The 16677-nt window shown below is 47.9% G+C and overlaps 1 protein-coding gene across 31 annotated transcripts in view; it reads left to right on the top strand.

The window, feature by feature from the left end:
- Window positions 1-16677, top strand: part of LOC100519166 (uncharacterized) — a 191758-nt gene that overhangs the window by 166930 nt on the left and 8151 nt on the right. For 20 of the 31 annotated variants that reach the window (XR_014840445.1, XM_085017174.1, XM_085017195.1 and 17 more), the window contains 6 exons: window positions 1302-1372; window positions 2160-2247; window positions 7845-7976; window positions 9697-9767; window positions 10555-10642; window positions 16249-16380. Coding sequence is in view for 24 of the 31 variants with exons in the window: in XM_085017174.1 (XP_084873300.1) it covers window positions 1302-1372; window positions 2160-2247; window positions 7845-7976; window positions 9697-9767; window positions 10555-10642; window positions 16249-16380 (582 nt within the window). In the remaining 7 variants the exon portion in view is untranslated. Of the gene's footprint in view, window positions 1-1301; window positions 1373-2159; window positions 2248-6268; window positions 7977-9696; window positions 9768-10554; window positions 10643-14672; window positions 16381-16677 lie in introns of those variants that run through there. The other 11 variants (XR_014840446.1, XR_014840441.1, XM_085017197.1 and 8 more) reach the window with 5 other exon arrangements.

Below are 16677 nucleotides of genomic sequence, written 5' to 3' on the forward strand. Positions count from 1 at the left end.
TTGACAGTGTATCACATGCTGGTGGTACCTTTATTCCAATTAGCAGAACACTAATAGTTTGCCTTAGGAGTCATACTTGGTGCTCTTATAAGCTCTGCCCTTTGACAGATGTGCAATGTGATTTCTCACCATTATAGCACAGAGAAATCCGTACCCGAATGCTCCCTGGCCTGTTTCTCCCAGGAGTCCCAAGATGGGCATTATGCAAAAGGCCTTGATGAATGTGGTGATGAATGAGAGGACTGGCAAAATGAAATGCCAAAGAAACTCCGAGTGAGCTACTCTTTAGCCGCAGAGTGGAGTTAAAGCTCGAAATACGTTAGGGTATGGGTGGACCGAACACTACAAAAAGCTATTGTGGTGAGTGAAATAAGGCAGGTGCACAGCAAGACAGATACCGTGTAATACTACTTGTGTAGGCACGTTCATATAGCAGAAGCAGGAATTACCAAGGCCTGGTGGCCAGGGGAAGGTGAGTTGTGATGGGTCATGTCGGGTAGGATGACAAAGGTGTGGGTGTAGGTAGTGTTGATGGGTAGAAAAGCGTGTGGAAGTCAGAAAGGCTACGGAACTGTATAGTTAACAGTTATGCAAAGGATAAATATTATACCTGTGCCATCACACTGTGCTGAGCAGAAGCAGGGCATGTGACCGTGTGGAGATGAAAAATGGTCTTGGAACATTCCAAGAAGTAGCGGGAGTCGCCACGGGATTTAAAATAGGCTGGAGGAGTCATTGGACTCTGTCCTTGAAACATGGCATGACTTGTTTTTGTTTTGTTATGTGTGTGTGGCCACACCTGTGGCATATGGAAGTTCCCAGGGGAGGGGTTCACCCAGAGCTGTACCCCAGCCATGGCACCACCGGATCCAGGCCACATGTGCACACTACGCCGCAGCATGCAGCAACCCTGGATCCTTAGGCCCCTGAGGGAAGCTAGGGAGCGACCCTGCCTCCTCACAGAGACAGCTTCGGGTCCTTAACGCACGGAGCCACAGCGGGAGGTTCCCCAGAACATGAATTTGGAATTTACCTCTTTTCAAATTGCCTACATTGAATTGAGTATGTTGGCTTTGGCTAGGAAGCTTAAAGCTCCCCTTCTCATGATGTCAAGGAACCTCCCCTTGGCCAGCCTCATCCCACCAGAGTGGTCAGCCAACAGCATGTGTGCCCATGCTTCAAAATCACCCTCATCCTTACTCTCCCTCCCTGGGTTCACACACCACTCCCCAACAATGCTGCCTGAATAGTTCCTGAGCAGCGTCACCAATATCATGACCCTTCCATCTGTGTCCTCCTAGAAGAAACCCCGGGCTCCCATGAAAGGCTGCCCAGCACCGCAGGAGGAATAGAGGCTCCAAGTGGCTGCACAGTAAGTGCCTTGTCTTATCTGAGATAAAAGCATAACTTCATTTCCTCAATTTTTCTTTTATCCTCTCTCTCTCTCTCTGTCTCTCTCTGTCTCTCTCTGTCTCCCTCTCTCTCTCTGGTTTTGGTTTTGGTTTTGGTTTTTAATGGCTGCACCTGCTGCACATGGAGTTTCCCAGGCTAGGGGTCTAATCAGAACTACAGCTGCCGGCATATACCACAGCCACAGCAAGTCACGATGTGAGCCGAGTCGGTGACCTACAGCACAGCGCATGGCAACACCAGATCCTTAACCCACTGAGCGAGTCCAGGGATCAAACCTGCAGCCTCATGCTTTCTAGTCAGTTTTGGTTCCGCCGTGCCACAACGGGAGCTCCAATTTCCTCCTTTTGTCTGTCAGTTTCAACTATGCAAGTCTACACTGTTCAAATCAGTGGAGACCTACATTTTTCCTGGGTTGGACGAGTGTTGACGGAATGTCTCTCCCAATGCATGACTGATTGAAAAATTGACAGCAGCCTCTAGAAACTGGAAGTGCGGCTGAGAGCAATGTTACCAGCAGAGAATTGCCCTCCTTGCAAGAGAATTTGGTGGGTTTGGGTCAAAGTACACATAAGAATTCCTACAGGAAGATTTGAAGCCTTTGTCCAGGATGACCTCTGTGTTTTCTTTGGGACCGTGGACTCGAGGAGTGTTTCCCTTTTGGGTTTTGCTGGGCAGAAAGACCATGAAAATTCTCATGTCCATAGAGACCAGGAAGCTTAGATTCTCACACTGTTTTCTTGCACTAGATGCCGGCCGATGACGCAACTAATAATAATGGCATGGCTTTGGAGCGCCCCACTCCAGTGACAAACAATCGGGGTGAAGAAGAAGAAGGTGGGTCTTCCTTGCGGGCATTGGTTGGAGAGCAGCCAGATCCTGGGTTCCTTTTGGAAAGGGGGTAGTCTGGGATGTGGAGCAGGCAGCTCTTTCCCAGTCATAGTGATGCCCTGGTGGCACCTGCCCTGGACACAAGTCTCTTGTGTTGATTCCTTGGGTTGTGACACATTCCGAGGGACAGGGAGTGAGGTCCATGTGTGAGCACATGTGGTGTAAGTATCTGTTTCCTCATGAGCTCTCTCCTATTTATACAGAAAATACACCGCTCAACGTTCCTTAAGAAACATCCCATCACCTCTGCGTACCACCCCTATAGGCATGCATTCGCCCCTCACCACTGCTGTCCCCACGTTGGCTTAATTTTCCCGTTGCTCAGGTGGAGATGGTGCAGAGAGAGTTGGCCCAAGCTCTTGACCTCCTACATGGGAAAGCCAAAGTGGGACCCAGGCTGGGTTCCCTATGGGGACGCTCTGGACCCCTGACCTGCACCTCTCCCTCAGCCAGGACTTGGTCGTTCGTGGGGAGCACGGAGCGGGGAGGGTCCCTGCTCCGTGTCTATGCCCGGGAATTCCAGGGTCTCCAGAGGGCCTGTCGATGCTGTGCATTTTAAAAGGTCCCTGTCAGTGCTGCGGTCATTGCTTCAACATGGCCAAAGCAGATGGGAATCGGCGAGGCGTATGCTTGTATTGGACAGTGTCACTGTCATTCTCACACTTGACCACCCTAGGTAGCACACACCCAGGCGACCTTGCAAGTAAGAGCTCACAGTTCACCCTCATCCTTAGCCTGGTGTGCGGCACCATTGTACAAACTCGCTGCCCATCTGGGTGAGAAGGACTCCGTGCTCCCTCTGTGTTTCTCTCCATGAAGTAAGTCCCTCTTGTTGTAAGGCTCTTGGGAGGGCAGACATCCTTTTTGCTCAAGGCCCATGCACCAAATGAAGCCTGCAGAAAAACTGTCATGTGATGGATAGTGGTTGGATTTCAGTATTGTCATGTGTTCTATTTTTGGTTTTTAAGATCAACGTTTTGGGTTTAAGATCCCTTCATTAGCATACTTTTCCTAGAATTACCCCTCCAGGAAAGTTCTAAGTTTTCTTAAATGATTTTAATTTTTTCCTTTACACTCGGTTTAAATTTTTCTGTTAATTTCTGCTGTGCAGGAAAGTGATCCTGTCGCACACGCGTGCACACACGCACACAGACACACCCATATACATGCTTACATTTTCTCCCACTATCCTCTATCACGTTCCTTCGTGAGTGGCTGGATATTGTATCCCTGTGCGATCCAGTGGGCTCTCATCGCATAGCCAGTCCAGATGCAATTGTTTGCATCCCTAAAGCCCAGAGTCCCAGTGCATCCCACTTCCTCCCTGACCCCACTGGCAAGCACAAGTCTCTTCTGCAAGTCCTTGAGTTTCTGTTCCGTGGAAAGGATCATTTGTGCTGTGTTTTAGAGTCCAGATATAAGTGACATCATGTGGGGTTGGTGTTTCTCTTTCTGAGGGACTTTGCTTAGGATGAGCGCCTCTAGTTCCATCCACTCTGCTGCAAATGGCACTAATTCCTTCCTTTCACGGCTGAGGAGTACCGCATTGTGTATATATCCCACCTCTTGTTAACCCATTCATCTGTCGGTGGACGTTTAGGTGGTTTCCACGTCTTGGCTAGCGTGAGGAGTGCCGCACTGGACACTCGGCGCTGTCGTCAACGTCCATGGGTGCCTGTATCTTGTTCAAGGCAAGTCTTGTCCCCACATACGCCCAAGAGTGGGATTTCTGGGCCACATGCTAGTTCTATATTTAGTTTTCCGAGGTCCCTGCATGGTGCTTTCCATAGCGGCTGTGCCAAGTTACATTCCTACCAACAGGGTGGGAGGGTACCCTCTTCTGCACACCCTCTCCAGCATTTGTAATTTCTAGCCTTACTAATGATGGCCCTTCTGACAGGTGCGAGGTGGTACTTCTTAGCAGCTTGGATTTGCCTTGTTCTAATCATTCATGGTGTTGAGCATGTTTTCGTGTGCCTGTTGGCCATCTGTCTATCTTCCTTGGGTGACTGTCTATTCAGTTCTCTTGCCCATTTTTCAAGTGGGTCGTTGTTTGTGTTTGCTGTTGATGGTGTCTTGTCTTAGGTTTAAGTCTTTAAGCCGTTTTGAGTTTCTTTTTGTGCACGGTTTGAGGGTGTTGTTTTCCAGTTTCCTGGATTTTCATGTGGCTGTCCAGCTTCCCAGCACCACGCGCTGAACAGACTGTCTTTTCCCCCCTTGACATTCTTGCCCCCTTTGTTGAAGAATAATTGACCGTCGGTTTGGGGTTTATTTCTGGGTTCTGTCTTCTGTTCCAGTGGTCTGTGTGTCGGTTTTGGTACCTTTGCCACACTGTCTTGCTTACCGTAGCTTTGTAATATTGACCGAAGTCTGGGAGAGGTGTGCCTCCTGCTTGGTTTTTGCTCCTCAGGATTGCCTTGGCCATTCCGGGCCTGTTTAGGTTCCGTGTAAATGTTTGGACGGTTTTGTTCTAGTTCTGCGAAAACGATCACGGATAGGGATGCCATTGCATCTGTAGATTGCTTTGCGTAGAACGGCCATTTTTAGGATATTCATTTTTTCCAAGCCAGGAGCGTGGCTTCTTTGACTCCTCCTTAATTTCCTTGAGTCATGTTTTATTGCTCTCGGCGCAGAGGTCTTGCAGCTCCTGGCTCAGGTTGGTCCCCAGATGTTTAATGCTTTGGGTTCTTCCTTGGACCCCTGCTTGAGTGGCTAAGAGGAAGGCCATCCCCTCCCCTGGAGTGAACACTGGGGGAGGTGTCTCCTTGCAAGCCTGGGGAGAGCAGCCTTCCTCCTGTTCCTTGGCCCTCTGCAGCTACCCGTGTGCACTCCAGGGCCTTTGCCCATCCCCTTGTCTACCGCCTCTCCTTGTTTTGTCTTCCTTCTTTCGCGTTTACACAGGGTCATTTTTCTCATGCATCCTCCTCACCTGACAAAAAATAAAAAAGAACAAAGAGGAAAAGGGGAGAGCTCTAGTCCACCTAGAGGGACTCCACACTCATAAACCAATTGCCTCCCAAAGGCCCCACCTCCCGGTACCATCCCACTGGAAGTTGGGGTTCCAACATAGGATGCAATTAGGAGGGAACACAGAGGTGCACTCCATAAGCATGGTGGCTAATGCTCTTTATAGGCAGCAGGATTTGGCTAGGCTGTTCATGATACAATGCATGTAGCGGTGATATTCTCCAAGTTGGCCCTGTCCCATCATTTTTACATCATTTATCTTGATGCATTAGTATCGATAGTCACCAGCTTTTCAAAACATTTGTAGTATCTGACTAGAGGAAGATCGCCCCCCCACCCCACCCCCAAACAAAACAAATCCACCATAGGGCTTGGCCAAAGGAATGCCTAATCTACATGGCAAGTTGAATCTACATCCGAACTCAGTTAATTCTCCACTACTGAAATCAATAATTGGACATTGACAAGTTTCTTTTAGTTGCAAATTGAATGTGCCCCTCTTTGCCAGCAAACACCTACCAGTTCCTTCTTGGATAAATAGGCACGTCGTAAGTCTAATCTGTTTAAATGGATGAATCGTTGGTGCACCATCACTATCCCATCCAAAATGTTCTGAGATTTTTACTTGAGACATAAATTACCATGTGTGCTTTACAAAACATTCTGCTCCTTTTATGACTGGACTGGGACACTTCTGGCCGTACGTAACTTCTAGGGGAAAAGTTGTATCCTCCTCCTGAAAAACCGATTGCCCCCTTTGACATGCATGTCTAGAAATAGTCACAATGGTTTAATAGAAAAATTTGTCTTGAAACCCCTGTGCTCACGTTCCTAAGTAGGAGGAACTTTTCTTAAGGGCGCCGTTAATCCTTGGTGTGAATAATGGTCACAATATTCTTCCTCCTTTTCTTTCTCAAAGCCAGAAATTACAGAAATAATTACTGATTTTCTTTTTTTCTTTTTCTTTCTTCCTTTTTTTTTTTTTTCTTTTTGGCAAAAGAAGAAAACTTTCCTCAGGTTGTATGTACGAGTAACTGTAGTAAGATACAAGCATGTGACAAATTGGAGACTTACTTGCAATGTGCATCAAAAATAGTAATTTTTGTGAGCAGCAAACTTGAATAGGACACTGCAGAATAGCAGTCGTCATGAAACATGAAAACATTCACCCTGGTTACAATAACCTTAAATCTCACGTTTTGAAATGGTTTGATTGGCAAATGTCTAGTGACTCAGGAAGAGTAGAAATGGAGGGGTAGTTCTTCCTTAAATTCTGCACATGCTGGCTTTTTGGCCTCTTCACCCTGCAAGGTTCACTCTCAACTCCTCCTGGGGGACAGGTCGTTCTCTCTCATAGGAAATTATTTTCTTAGTCAGAGGGTTCTGTGGGAGCCTGAGATTCCGTTTCGGAAATGACAAGGCTCCTCTGAAAAGCCAAGCTTGTCCATGGAAACACGCTCTCTGCCGGCAGCCGTTGGACCCATCCTGTGCAGGGGTTGACTTCCCTCTGAAAGTGGTACGATGACACGTCACCACGGTAATGTGCTTGTGCACTTCTTGCCTCATGGTCAGGCTGTCGCTCTGTGGCCTGAGAGGTTTGTACGTGGTGGCCAGTGTGACGCTCTCACTTCACGGCTCATGCTTTAGGAATGGGCAATCTCAATCACTGTTCCTAAGGTAAGTTTACATTGCTCCCCCGAGTGGCTGTTCCTTCAGATGGGCTCGCTCACTTTGTCTCCTGCATTTTTCCTTCTTGTGTTTTTCTTCTCATTTCTACCCCTCTGAGCTATCTCTAGAGTTATGCGTATAACTTCCGGGTTCGTTGTCTTAATTAATATGTCTGGTCCACCTGCCTCAGATTCATCACCCGTCATTGTTGTGACGCTTGGACTGTCACTTGGTTACCCCTCATGTGGGTCCTGTTTGCACTTCCTCACCTTCAACAGGACTGAGTATCAGAGGAGATGAAAATAGGTACTGTCCATGAGCTGCGAAGCATCGTTCCCATGAAGATGCTGGGGAATAAGCTTCCACCCTTCCCGACTTGAGGCATCCATTTACCCCCTTTGGTTTTCAGCCACCACTGACTGTCTAGCTTACTCTTGCCATCACTCAAGGCTGAACGCATACGGAGCATTGACGAGGCACCCGTCCTTCCTTTTTCTAAAATGTTACCCGTACTTCATGAAGTCGTCCTCATAACATCATACTAAAAGTCAGCCTTCTAGAATACCATTTCCACCTCGTAGAACAGGGCATCGAGGCCCTTAGGGATCTACAACCCTTTCCCCAGGTTCATGATTCTTCTGAATGTGTTTGAACCAGACCATCAGGCACGATCACTCTTCCTTTGCTGTGTTTCTAGAAGGTCTCAGTTAAACAAAGGTGGTTGTTCAAAAATCCTGTCTGTTGGTTGTTTTAAACTGCATGATCCTTCTAAGTCTGACCTTGATCCAGGCAGCACTCCCGGGCAGCTGGTGAGCCAGGGGACCAAAAGATTAAGTGGAATAAATGAGTACAAATTTCCCTACGGTCTTCTGACAGCAAGATGTCAGCAGTCCTCCCTGTTGTGATAGATTGCATAGGATGCTGCTTCCGGATCCAAAGGAACAATCGACAGACGTCACAAAGATCCACCTCTGGCTGCATCAGAAAGTTATGCTCCTGGCGCCACCAGCGAGTGCACCCCGCTAATGGGTCGGGGACAGGTACGTGGAGATTTTCTCCTTCGGTGCATGCAAGAATAATTTTTCTTTAGGGTCCCCTGTATACGAATGAACTCGGAAGTATTTTGTGGTATCCTTTGTGCGTGCATGCGTGTGTGCGTGCGTGCGTGTGTGTCCAAGTTGAAACATACTTAGTCAGGTGGTAGTGTTTATATACCTGTGGAAATAAAACGACTTTGAAATCTCAACAGCCGGTTGATGTTGGAGGGTGAAGATGATCTCTAGCCAGGGTGTCGATGACGGCTGGCTTTTGGACATTAGCTGCTGTGTCTCCCTCAGGGAAGCCGTGTTTCCAGGTGTCTTTAAATTATTAGACATTGTTTCGACCTGGATTATGTGGACAAAGAAGTCCAACAGATGACACAGACGGTTCCCGAATCCCACCACTCCAGGTCCAGCCATTGACAGTGTATCACATGCTGGTGGTACCTTTATTCCAATTAGCAGAACACTAATAGTTTGCCTTAGGAGTCATACTTGGTGCTCTTATAAGCTCTGCCCTTTGACAGATGTGCAATGTGATTTCTCACCATTATAGCACAGAGAAATCCGTACCCGAATGCTCCCTGGCCTGTTTCTCCCAGGAGTCCCAAGATGGGCATCATGCAAAAGGCCTTGATGAATGTGGTGATGAATGAGAGGACTGGCAAAATGAAATGCCAAAGAAACTCCGAGTGAGCTACTCTTTAGCCGCAGAGTGGAGTTAAAGCTCGAAATACGTTAGGGTATGGGTGGACCGAACACTACAAAAAGCTATTGTGGTGAGTGAAATAAGGCAGGTGCACAGCAAGACAGATACCGTGTAATACTACTTGTGTAGGCACGTTCATATAGCAGAAGCAGGAATTACCAAGGCCTGGTGGCCAGGGGAAGGTGAGTTGTGATGGGTCATGTCGGGTAGGATGACAAAGGTGTGGGTGTAGGTAGTGTTGATGGGTAGAAAAGCGTGTGGAAGTCAGAAAGGCTACGGAACTGTATAGTTAACAGTTATGCAAAGGATAAATATTATACCTGTGCCATCACACTGTGCTGAGCAGAAGCAGGGCATGTGACCGTGTGGAGATGAAAAATGGTCTTGGAACATTCCAAGAAGTAGCGGGAGTCGCCACGGGATTTAAAATAGGCTGGAGGAGTCATTGGACTCTGTCCTTGAAACATGGCATGACTTGTTTTTGTTTTGTTATGTGTGTGTGGCCACACCTGTGGCATATGGAAGTTCCCAGGGGAGGGGTTCACCCAGAGCTGTACCCCAGCCATGGCACCACCGGATCCAGGCCACATGTGCACACTACGCCGCAGCATGCAGCAACCCTGGATCCTTAGGCCCCTGAGGGAAGCTAGGGAGCGACCCTGCCTCCTCACAGAGACAGCTTCGGGTCCTTAACGCACGGAGCCACAGCGGGAGGTTCCCCAGAACATGAATTTGGAATTTACCTCTTTTCAAATTGCCTACATTGAATTGAGTATGTTGGCTTTGGCTAGGAAGCTTAAAGCTCCCCTTCTCATGATGTCAAGGAACCTCCCCTTGGCCAGCCTCATCCCACCAGAGTGGTCAGCCAACAGCATGTGTGCCCATGCTTCAAAATCACCCTCATCCTTACTCTCCCTCCCTGGGTTCACACACCACTCCCCAACAATGCTGCCTGAATAGTTCCTGAGCAGCGTCACCAATATCATGACCCTTCCATCTGTGTCCTCCTAGAAGAAACCCCGGGCTCCCATGAAAGGCTGCCCAGCACCGCAGGAGGAATAGAGGCTCCAAGTGGCTGCACAGTAAGTGCCTTGTCTTATCTGAGATAAAAGCATAACTTCATTTCCTCAATTTTTCTTTTATCCTCTCTCTCTCTCTCTGTCTCTCTCTGTCTCTCTCTGTCTCCCTCTCTCTCTCTGGTTTTGGTTTTGGTTTTGGTTTTTAATGGCTGCACCTGCTGCACATGGAGTTTCCCAGGCTAGGGGTCTAATCAGAACTACAGCTGCCGGCATATACCACAGCCACAGCAAGTCACGATGTGAGCCGAGTCGGTGACCTACAGCACAGCGCATGGCAACACCAGATCCTTAACCCACTGAGCGAGTCCAGGGATCAAACCTGCAGCCTCATGCTTTCTAGTCAGTTTTGGTTCCGCCGTGCCACAACGGGAGCTCCAATTTCCTCCTTTTGTCTGTCAGTTTCAACTATGCAAGTCTACACTGTTCAAATCAGTGGAGACCTACATTTTTCCTGGGTTGGACGAGTGTTGACGGAATGTCTCTCCCAATGCATGACTGATTGAAAAATTGACAGCAGCCTCTAGAAACTGGAAGTGCGGCTGAGAGCAATGTTACCAGCAGAGAATTGCCCTCCTTGCAAGAGAATTTGGTGGGTTTGGGTCAAAGTACACATAAGAATTCCTACAGGAAGATTTGAAGCCTTTGTCCAGGATGACCTCTGTGTTTTCTTTGGGACCGTGGACTCGAGGAGTGTTTCCCTTTTGGGTTTTGCTGGGCAGAAAGACCATGAAAATTCTCATGTCCATAGAGACCAGGAAGCTTAGATTCTCACACTGTTTTCTTGCACTAGATGCCGGCCGATGACGCAACTAATAATAATGGCATGGCTTTGGAGCGCCCCACTCCAGTGACAAACAATCGGGGTGAAGAAGAAGAAGGTGGGTCTTCCTTGCGGGCATTGGTTGGAGAGCAGCCAGATCCTGGGTTCCTTTTGGAAAGGGGGTAGTCTGGGATGTGGAGCAGGCAGCTCTTTCCCAGTCATAGTGATGCCCTGGTGGCACCTGCCCTGGACACAAGTCTCTTGTGTTGATTCCTTGGGTTGTGACACATTCCGAGGGACAGGGAGTGAGGTCCATGTGTGAGCACATGTGGTGTAAGTATCTGTTTCCTCATGAGCTCTCTCCTATTTATACAGAAAATACACCGCTCAACGTTCCTTAAGAAACATCCCATCACCTCTGCGTACCACCCCTATAGGCATGCATTCGCCCCTCACCACTGCTGTCCCCACGTTGGCTTAATTTTCCCGTTGCTCAGGTGGAGATGGTGCAGAGAGAGTTGGCCCAAGCTCTTGACCTCCTACATGGGAAAGCCAAAGTGGGACCCAGGCTGGGTTCCCTATGGGGACGCTCTGGACCCCTGACCTGCACCTCTCCCTCAGCCAGGACTTGGTCGTTCGTGGGGAGCACGGAGCGGGGAGGGTCCCTGCTCCGTGTCTATGCCCGGGAATTCCAGGGTCTCCAGAGGGCCTGTCGATGCTGTGCATTTTAAAAGGTCCCTGTCAGTGCTGCGGTCATTGCTTCAACATGGCCAAAGCAGATGGGAATCGGCGAGGCGTATGCTTGTATTGGACAGTGTCACTGTCATTCTCACACTTGACCACCCTAGGTAGCACACACCCAGGCGACCTTGCAAGTAAGAGCTCACAGTTCACCCTCATCCTTAGCCTGGTGTGCGGCACCATTGTACAAACTCGCTGCCCATCTGGGTGAGAAGGACTCCGTGCTCCCTCTGTGTTTCTCTCCATGAAGTAAGTCCCTCTTGTTGTAAGGCTCTTGGGAGGGCAGACATCCTTTTTGCTCAAGGCCCATGCACCAAATGAAGCCTGCAGAAAAACTGTCATGTGATGGATAGTGGTTGGATTTCAGTATTGTCATGTGTTCTATTTTTGGTTTTTAAGATCAACGTTTTGGGTTTAAGATCCCTTCATTAGCATACTTTTCCTAGAATTACCCCTCCAGGAAAGTTCTAAGTTTTCTTAAATGATTTTAATTTTTTCCTTTACACTCGGTTTAAATTTTTCTGTTAATTTCTGCTGTGCAGGAAAGTGATCCTGTCGCACACGCGTGCACACACGCACACAGACACACCCATATACATGCTTACATTTTCTCCCACTATCCTCTATCACGTTCCTTCGTGAGTGGCTGGATATTGTATCCCTGTGCGATCCAGTGGGCTCTCATCGCATAGCCAGTCCAGATGCAATTGTTTGCATCCCTAAAGCCCAGAGTCCCAGTGCATCCCACTTCCTCCCTGACCCCACTGGCAAGCACAAGTCTCTTCTGCAAGTCCTTGAGTTTCTGTTCCGTGGAAAGGATCATTTGTGCTGTGTTTTAGAGTCCAGATATAAGTGACATCATGTGGGGTTGGTGTTTCTCTTTCTGAGGGACTTTGCTTAGGATGAGCGCCTCTAGTTCCATCCACTCTGCTGCAAATGGCACTAATTCCTTCCTTTCACGGCTGAGGAGTACCGCATTGTGTATATATCCCACCTCTTGTTAACCCATTCATCTGTCGGTGGACGTTTAGGTGGTTTCCACGTCTTGGCTAGCGTGAGGAGTGCCGCACTGGACACTCGGCGCTGTCGTCAACGTCCATGGGTGCCTGTATCTTGTTCAAGGCAAGTCTTGTCCCCACATACGCCCAAGAGTGGGATTTCTGGGCCACATGCTAGTTCTATATTTAGTTTTCCGAGGTCCCTGCATGGTGCTTTCCATAGCGGCTGTGCCAAGTTACATTCCTACCAACAGGGTGGGAGGGTACCCTCTTCTGCACACCCTCTCCAGCATTTGTAATTTCTAGCCTTACTAATGATGGCCCTTCTGACAGGTGCGAGGTGGTACTTCTTAGCAGCTTGGATTTGCCTTGTTCTAATCATTCATGGTGTTGAGCATGTTTTCGTGTGCCTGTTGGCCATCTGTCTATCTTCCTTGGGTGACTGTCTATTCAGTTCTCTTGCCCATTTTTCAAGTGGGTCGTTGTTTGTGTTTGCTGTTGATGGTGTCTTGTCTTAGGTTTAAGTCTTTAAGCCGTTTTGAGTTTCTTTTTGTGCACGGTTTGAGGGTGTTGTTTTCCAGTTTCCTGGATTTTCATGTGGCTGTCCAGCTTCCCAGCACCACGCGCTGAACAGACTGTCTTTTCCCCCCTTGACATTCTTGCCCCCTTTGTTGAAGAATAATTGACCGTCGGTTTGGGGTTTATTTCTGGGTTCTGTCTTCTGTTCCAGTGGTCTGTGTGTCGGTTTTGGTACCTTTGCCACACTGTCTTGCTTACCGTAGCTTTGTAATATTGACCGAAGTCTGGGAGAGGTGTGCCTCCTGCTTGGTTTTTGCTCCTCAGGATTGCCTTGGCCATTCCGGGCCTGTTTAGGTTCCGTGTAAATGTTTGGACGGTTTTGTTCTAGTTCTGCGAAAACGATCACGGATAGGGATGCCATTGCATCTGTAGATTGCTTTGCGTAGAACGGCCATTTTTAGGATATTCATTTTTTCCAAGCCAGGAGCGTGGCCTATGTCTGCCCTTCTTTGACTCCTCCTTAATTTCCTTGAGTCATGTTTTATTGCTCTCGGCGCAGAGGTCTTGCAGCTCCTGGCTCAGGTTGGCCCCCAGATGTTTAATGCTTTGGGTTCTTCCTTGGACCCCTGCTTGAGTGGCTAAGAGGAAGGCCATCCCCTCCCCTGGAGTGAACACTGGGGGAGGTGTCTCCTTGCAAGCCTGGGGAGAGCAGCCTTCCTCCTGTTCCTTGGCCCTCTGCAGCTACCCGTGTGCACTCCAGGGCCTTTGCCCATCCCCTTGTCTACCGCCTCTCCTTGTTTTGTCTTCCTTCTTTCGCGTTTACACAGGGTCATTTTTCTCATGCATCCTCCTCACCTGACAAAAAATAAAAAAGAACAAAGAGGAAAAGGGGAGAGCTCTAGTCCACCTAGAGGGACTCCACACTCATAAACCAATTGCCTCCCAAAGGCCCCACCTCCCGGTACCATCCCACTGGAAGTTGGGGTTCCAACATAGGATGCAATTAGGAGGGAACACAGAGGTGCACTCCATAAGCATGGTGGCTAATGCTCTTTATAGGCAGCAGGATTTGGCTAGGCTGTTCATGATACAATGCATGTAGCGGTGATATTCTCCAAGTTGGCCCTGTCCCATCATTTTTACATCATTTATCTTGATGCATTAGTATCGATAGTCACCAGCTTTTCAAAACATTTGTAGTATCTGACTAGAGGAAGATCGCCCCCCCACCCCACCCCCAAACAAAACAAATCCACCATAGGGCTTGGCCAAAGGAATGCCTGATCTACATGGCAAGTTGAATCTATATCCGAACTCAGTTAATTCTCCACTACTGAAATCAATAATTGGACATTGACAAGTTTCTTTTAGTTGCAAATTGAATGTGCCCCTCTTTGCCAGCAAACACCTACCAGTTCCTTCTTGGATAAATAGGCACGTCGTAAGTCTAATCTGTTTAAATGGATGAATCGTTGGTGCACCATCACTATCCCATCCAAAATGTTCTGAGATTTTTACTTGAGACATAAATTACCATGTGTGCTTTACAAAACATTCTGCTCCTTTTATGACTGGACTGGGACACTTCTGGCCGTACGTAACTTCTAGGGGAAAAGTTGTATCCTCCTCCTGAAAAACCGATTGCCCCCTTTGACATGCATGTCTAGAAATAGTCACAATGGTTTAATAGAAAAATTTGTCTTGAAACCCCTGTGCTCACGTTCCTAAGTAGGAGGAACTTTTCTTAAGGGCGCCGTTAATCCTTGGTGTGAATAATGGTCACAATATTCTTCCTCCTTTTCTTTCTCAAAGCCAGAAATTACAGAAATAATTACTGATTTTTTTTTCTTTTTCTTTCTTCCTTTTTTTTTTTTTTCTTTTTGGCAAAAGAAGAAAACTTTCCTCAGGTTGTATGTACGAGTAACTGTAGTAAGATACAAGCATGTGACAAATTGGAGACTTACTTGCAATGTGCATCAAAAATAGTAATTTTTGTGAGCAGCAAACTTGAATAGGACACTGCAGAATAGCAGTCGTCATGAAACATGAAAACATTCACCCTGGTTACAATAACCTTAAATCTCACGTTTTGAAATGGTTTGATTGGCAAATGTCTAGTGACTCAGGAAGAGTAGAAATGGAGGGGTAGTTCTTCCTTAAATTCTGCACATGCTGGCTTTTTGGCCTCTTCACCCTGCAAGGTTCACTCTCAACTCCTCCTGGGGGACAGGTCGTTCTCTCTCATAGGAAATTATTTTCTTAGTCAGAGGGTTCTGTGGGAGCCTGAGATTCCGTTTCGGAAATGACAAGGCTCCTCTGAAAAGCCAAGCTTGTCCATGGAAACACGCTCTCTGCCGGCAGCCGTTGGACCCATCCTGTGTAGGGGTTGACTTCCCTCTGAAAGTGGTACGATGACACGTCACCACGGTAATGTGCTTGTGCACTTCTTGCCTCATGGTCAGGCTGTCGCTCTGTGGCCTGAGAGGTTTGTACGTGGTGGCCAGTGTGACGCTCTCACTTCACGGCTCATGCTTTAGGAATGGGCAATCTCAATCACTGTTCCTAAGGTAAGTTTACATTGCTCCCCCGAGTGGCTGTTCCTTCAGATGGGCTCGCTCACTTTGTCTCCTGCATTTTTCCTTCTTGTGTTTTTCTTCTCATTTCTACCCCTCTGAGCTATCTCTAGAGTTATGCGTATAACTTCCGGGTTCGTTGTCTTAATTAATATGTCTGGTCCACCTGCCTCAGATTCATCACCCGTCATTGTTGTGACGCTTGGACTGTCACTTGGTTACCCCTCATGTGGGTCCTGTTTGCACTTCCTCACCTTCAACAGGACTGAGTATCAGAGGAGATGAAAATAGGTACTGTCCATGAGCTGCGAAGCATCGTTCCCATGAAGATGCTGGGGAATAAGCTTCCACCCTTCCCGACTTGAGGCATCCATTTACCCCCTTTGGTTTTCAGCCACCACTGACTGTCTAGCTTACTCTTGCCATCACTCAAGGCTGAACGCATACGGAGCATTGACGAGGCACCCGTCCTTCCTTTTTCTAAAATGTTACCCGTACTTCATGAAGTCGTCCTCATAACATCATACTAAAAGTCAGCCTTCTAGAATACCATTTCCACCTCGTAGAACAGGGCATCGAGGCCCTTAGGGATCTACAACCCTTTCCCCAGGTTCATGATTCTTCTGAATGTGTTTGAACCAGACCATCAGGCACGATCACTCTTACTTGGCTCTGTTTCTAGAAGGTCTCAGTTAAACAAAGGTGGTTGTTCAAAAATCCTGTCTGTTGGTTGTTTTAAACTGCATGATCCTTCTAAGTCTGACCTTGATCCAGGCAGCACTCCTGGGCAGCTGGTGAGCCAGGGGACCAAAAGATTAAATGGAATAAATGAGTACAAATTTCCCTACGGTCTTCTGACAGCAAGATGTCAGCAGTCCTCCCTGTTGTGATAGATTGCATAGGATGCTGCTTCCGGATCCAAAGGAACAATCGACAGATGTCACAAAGATCCACCTCTGGCTGCATCAGAAAATTATGCTCCTGGCTCCACCAGCGAATGCAACGGGCTAATGGGTCGGGGACAGGTACGTGGAGATTTTCTCCTTCGGTGCATGCAAGAATAATTTTTCTTTAGGGTCCCCTGTATACGAATGAACTCGGAAGTATTTTGTGGTATCCTTTGTGCGTGCATGCGTGTGTGCGTGCGTGCGTGTGTGTCCAAGTTGAAACATACTTAGTCAGGTGGTAGTGTTTATATACCTGTGGAAATAAAACGACTTTGAAATCTCAACAGCCGGTTGATGTTGGAGGGTGAAGATGATCTCTAGCCAGGGTGTCGATGACGGCTGGCTTTTGGACATTAGCTGCTGTGTCTCCCTCAG

This window comes from Sus scrofa, chromosome 3, assembly GCF_054392235.1.
Source record: "Sus scrofa isolate SSC_HxYL_T2T_F1_AM1 chromosome 3, Sscrofa_HxYL_maternal_Yorkshire_Landrace_v2.0, whole genome shotgun sequence".
Taxonomy (NCBI): domain Eukaryota; kingdom Metazoa; phylum Chordata; class Mammalia; order Artiodactyla; family Suidae; genus Sus; species Sus scrofa.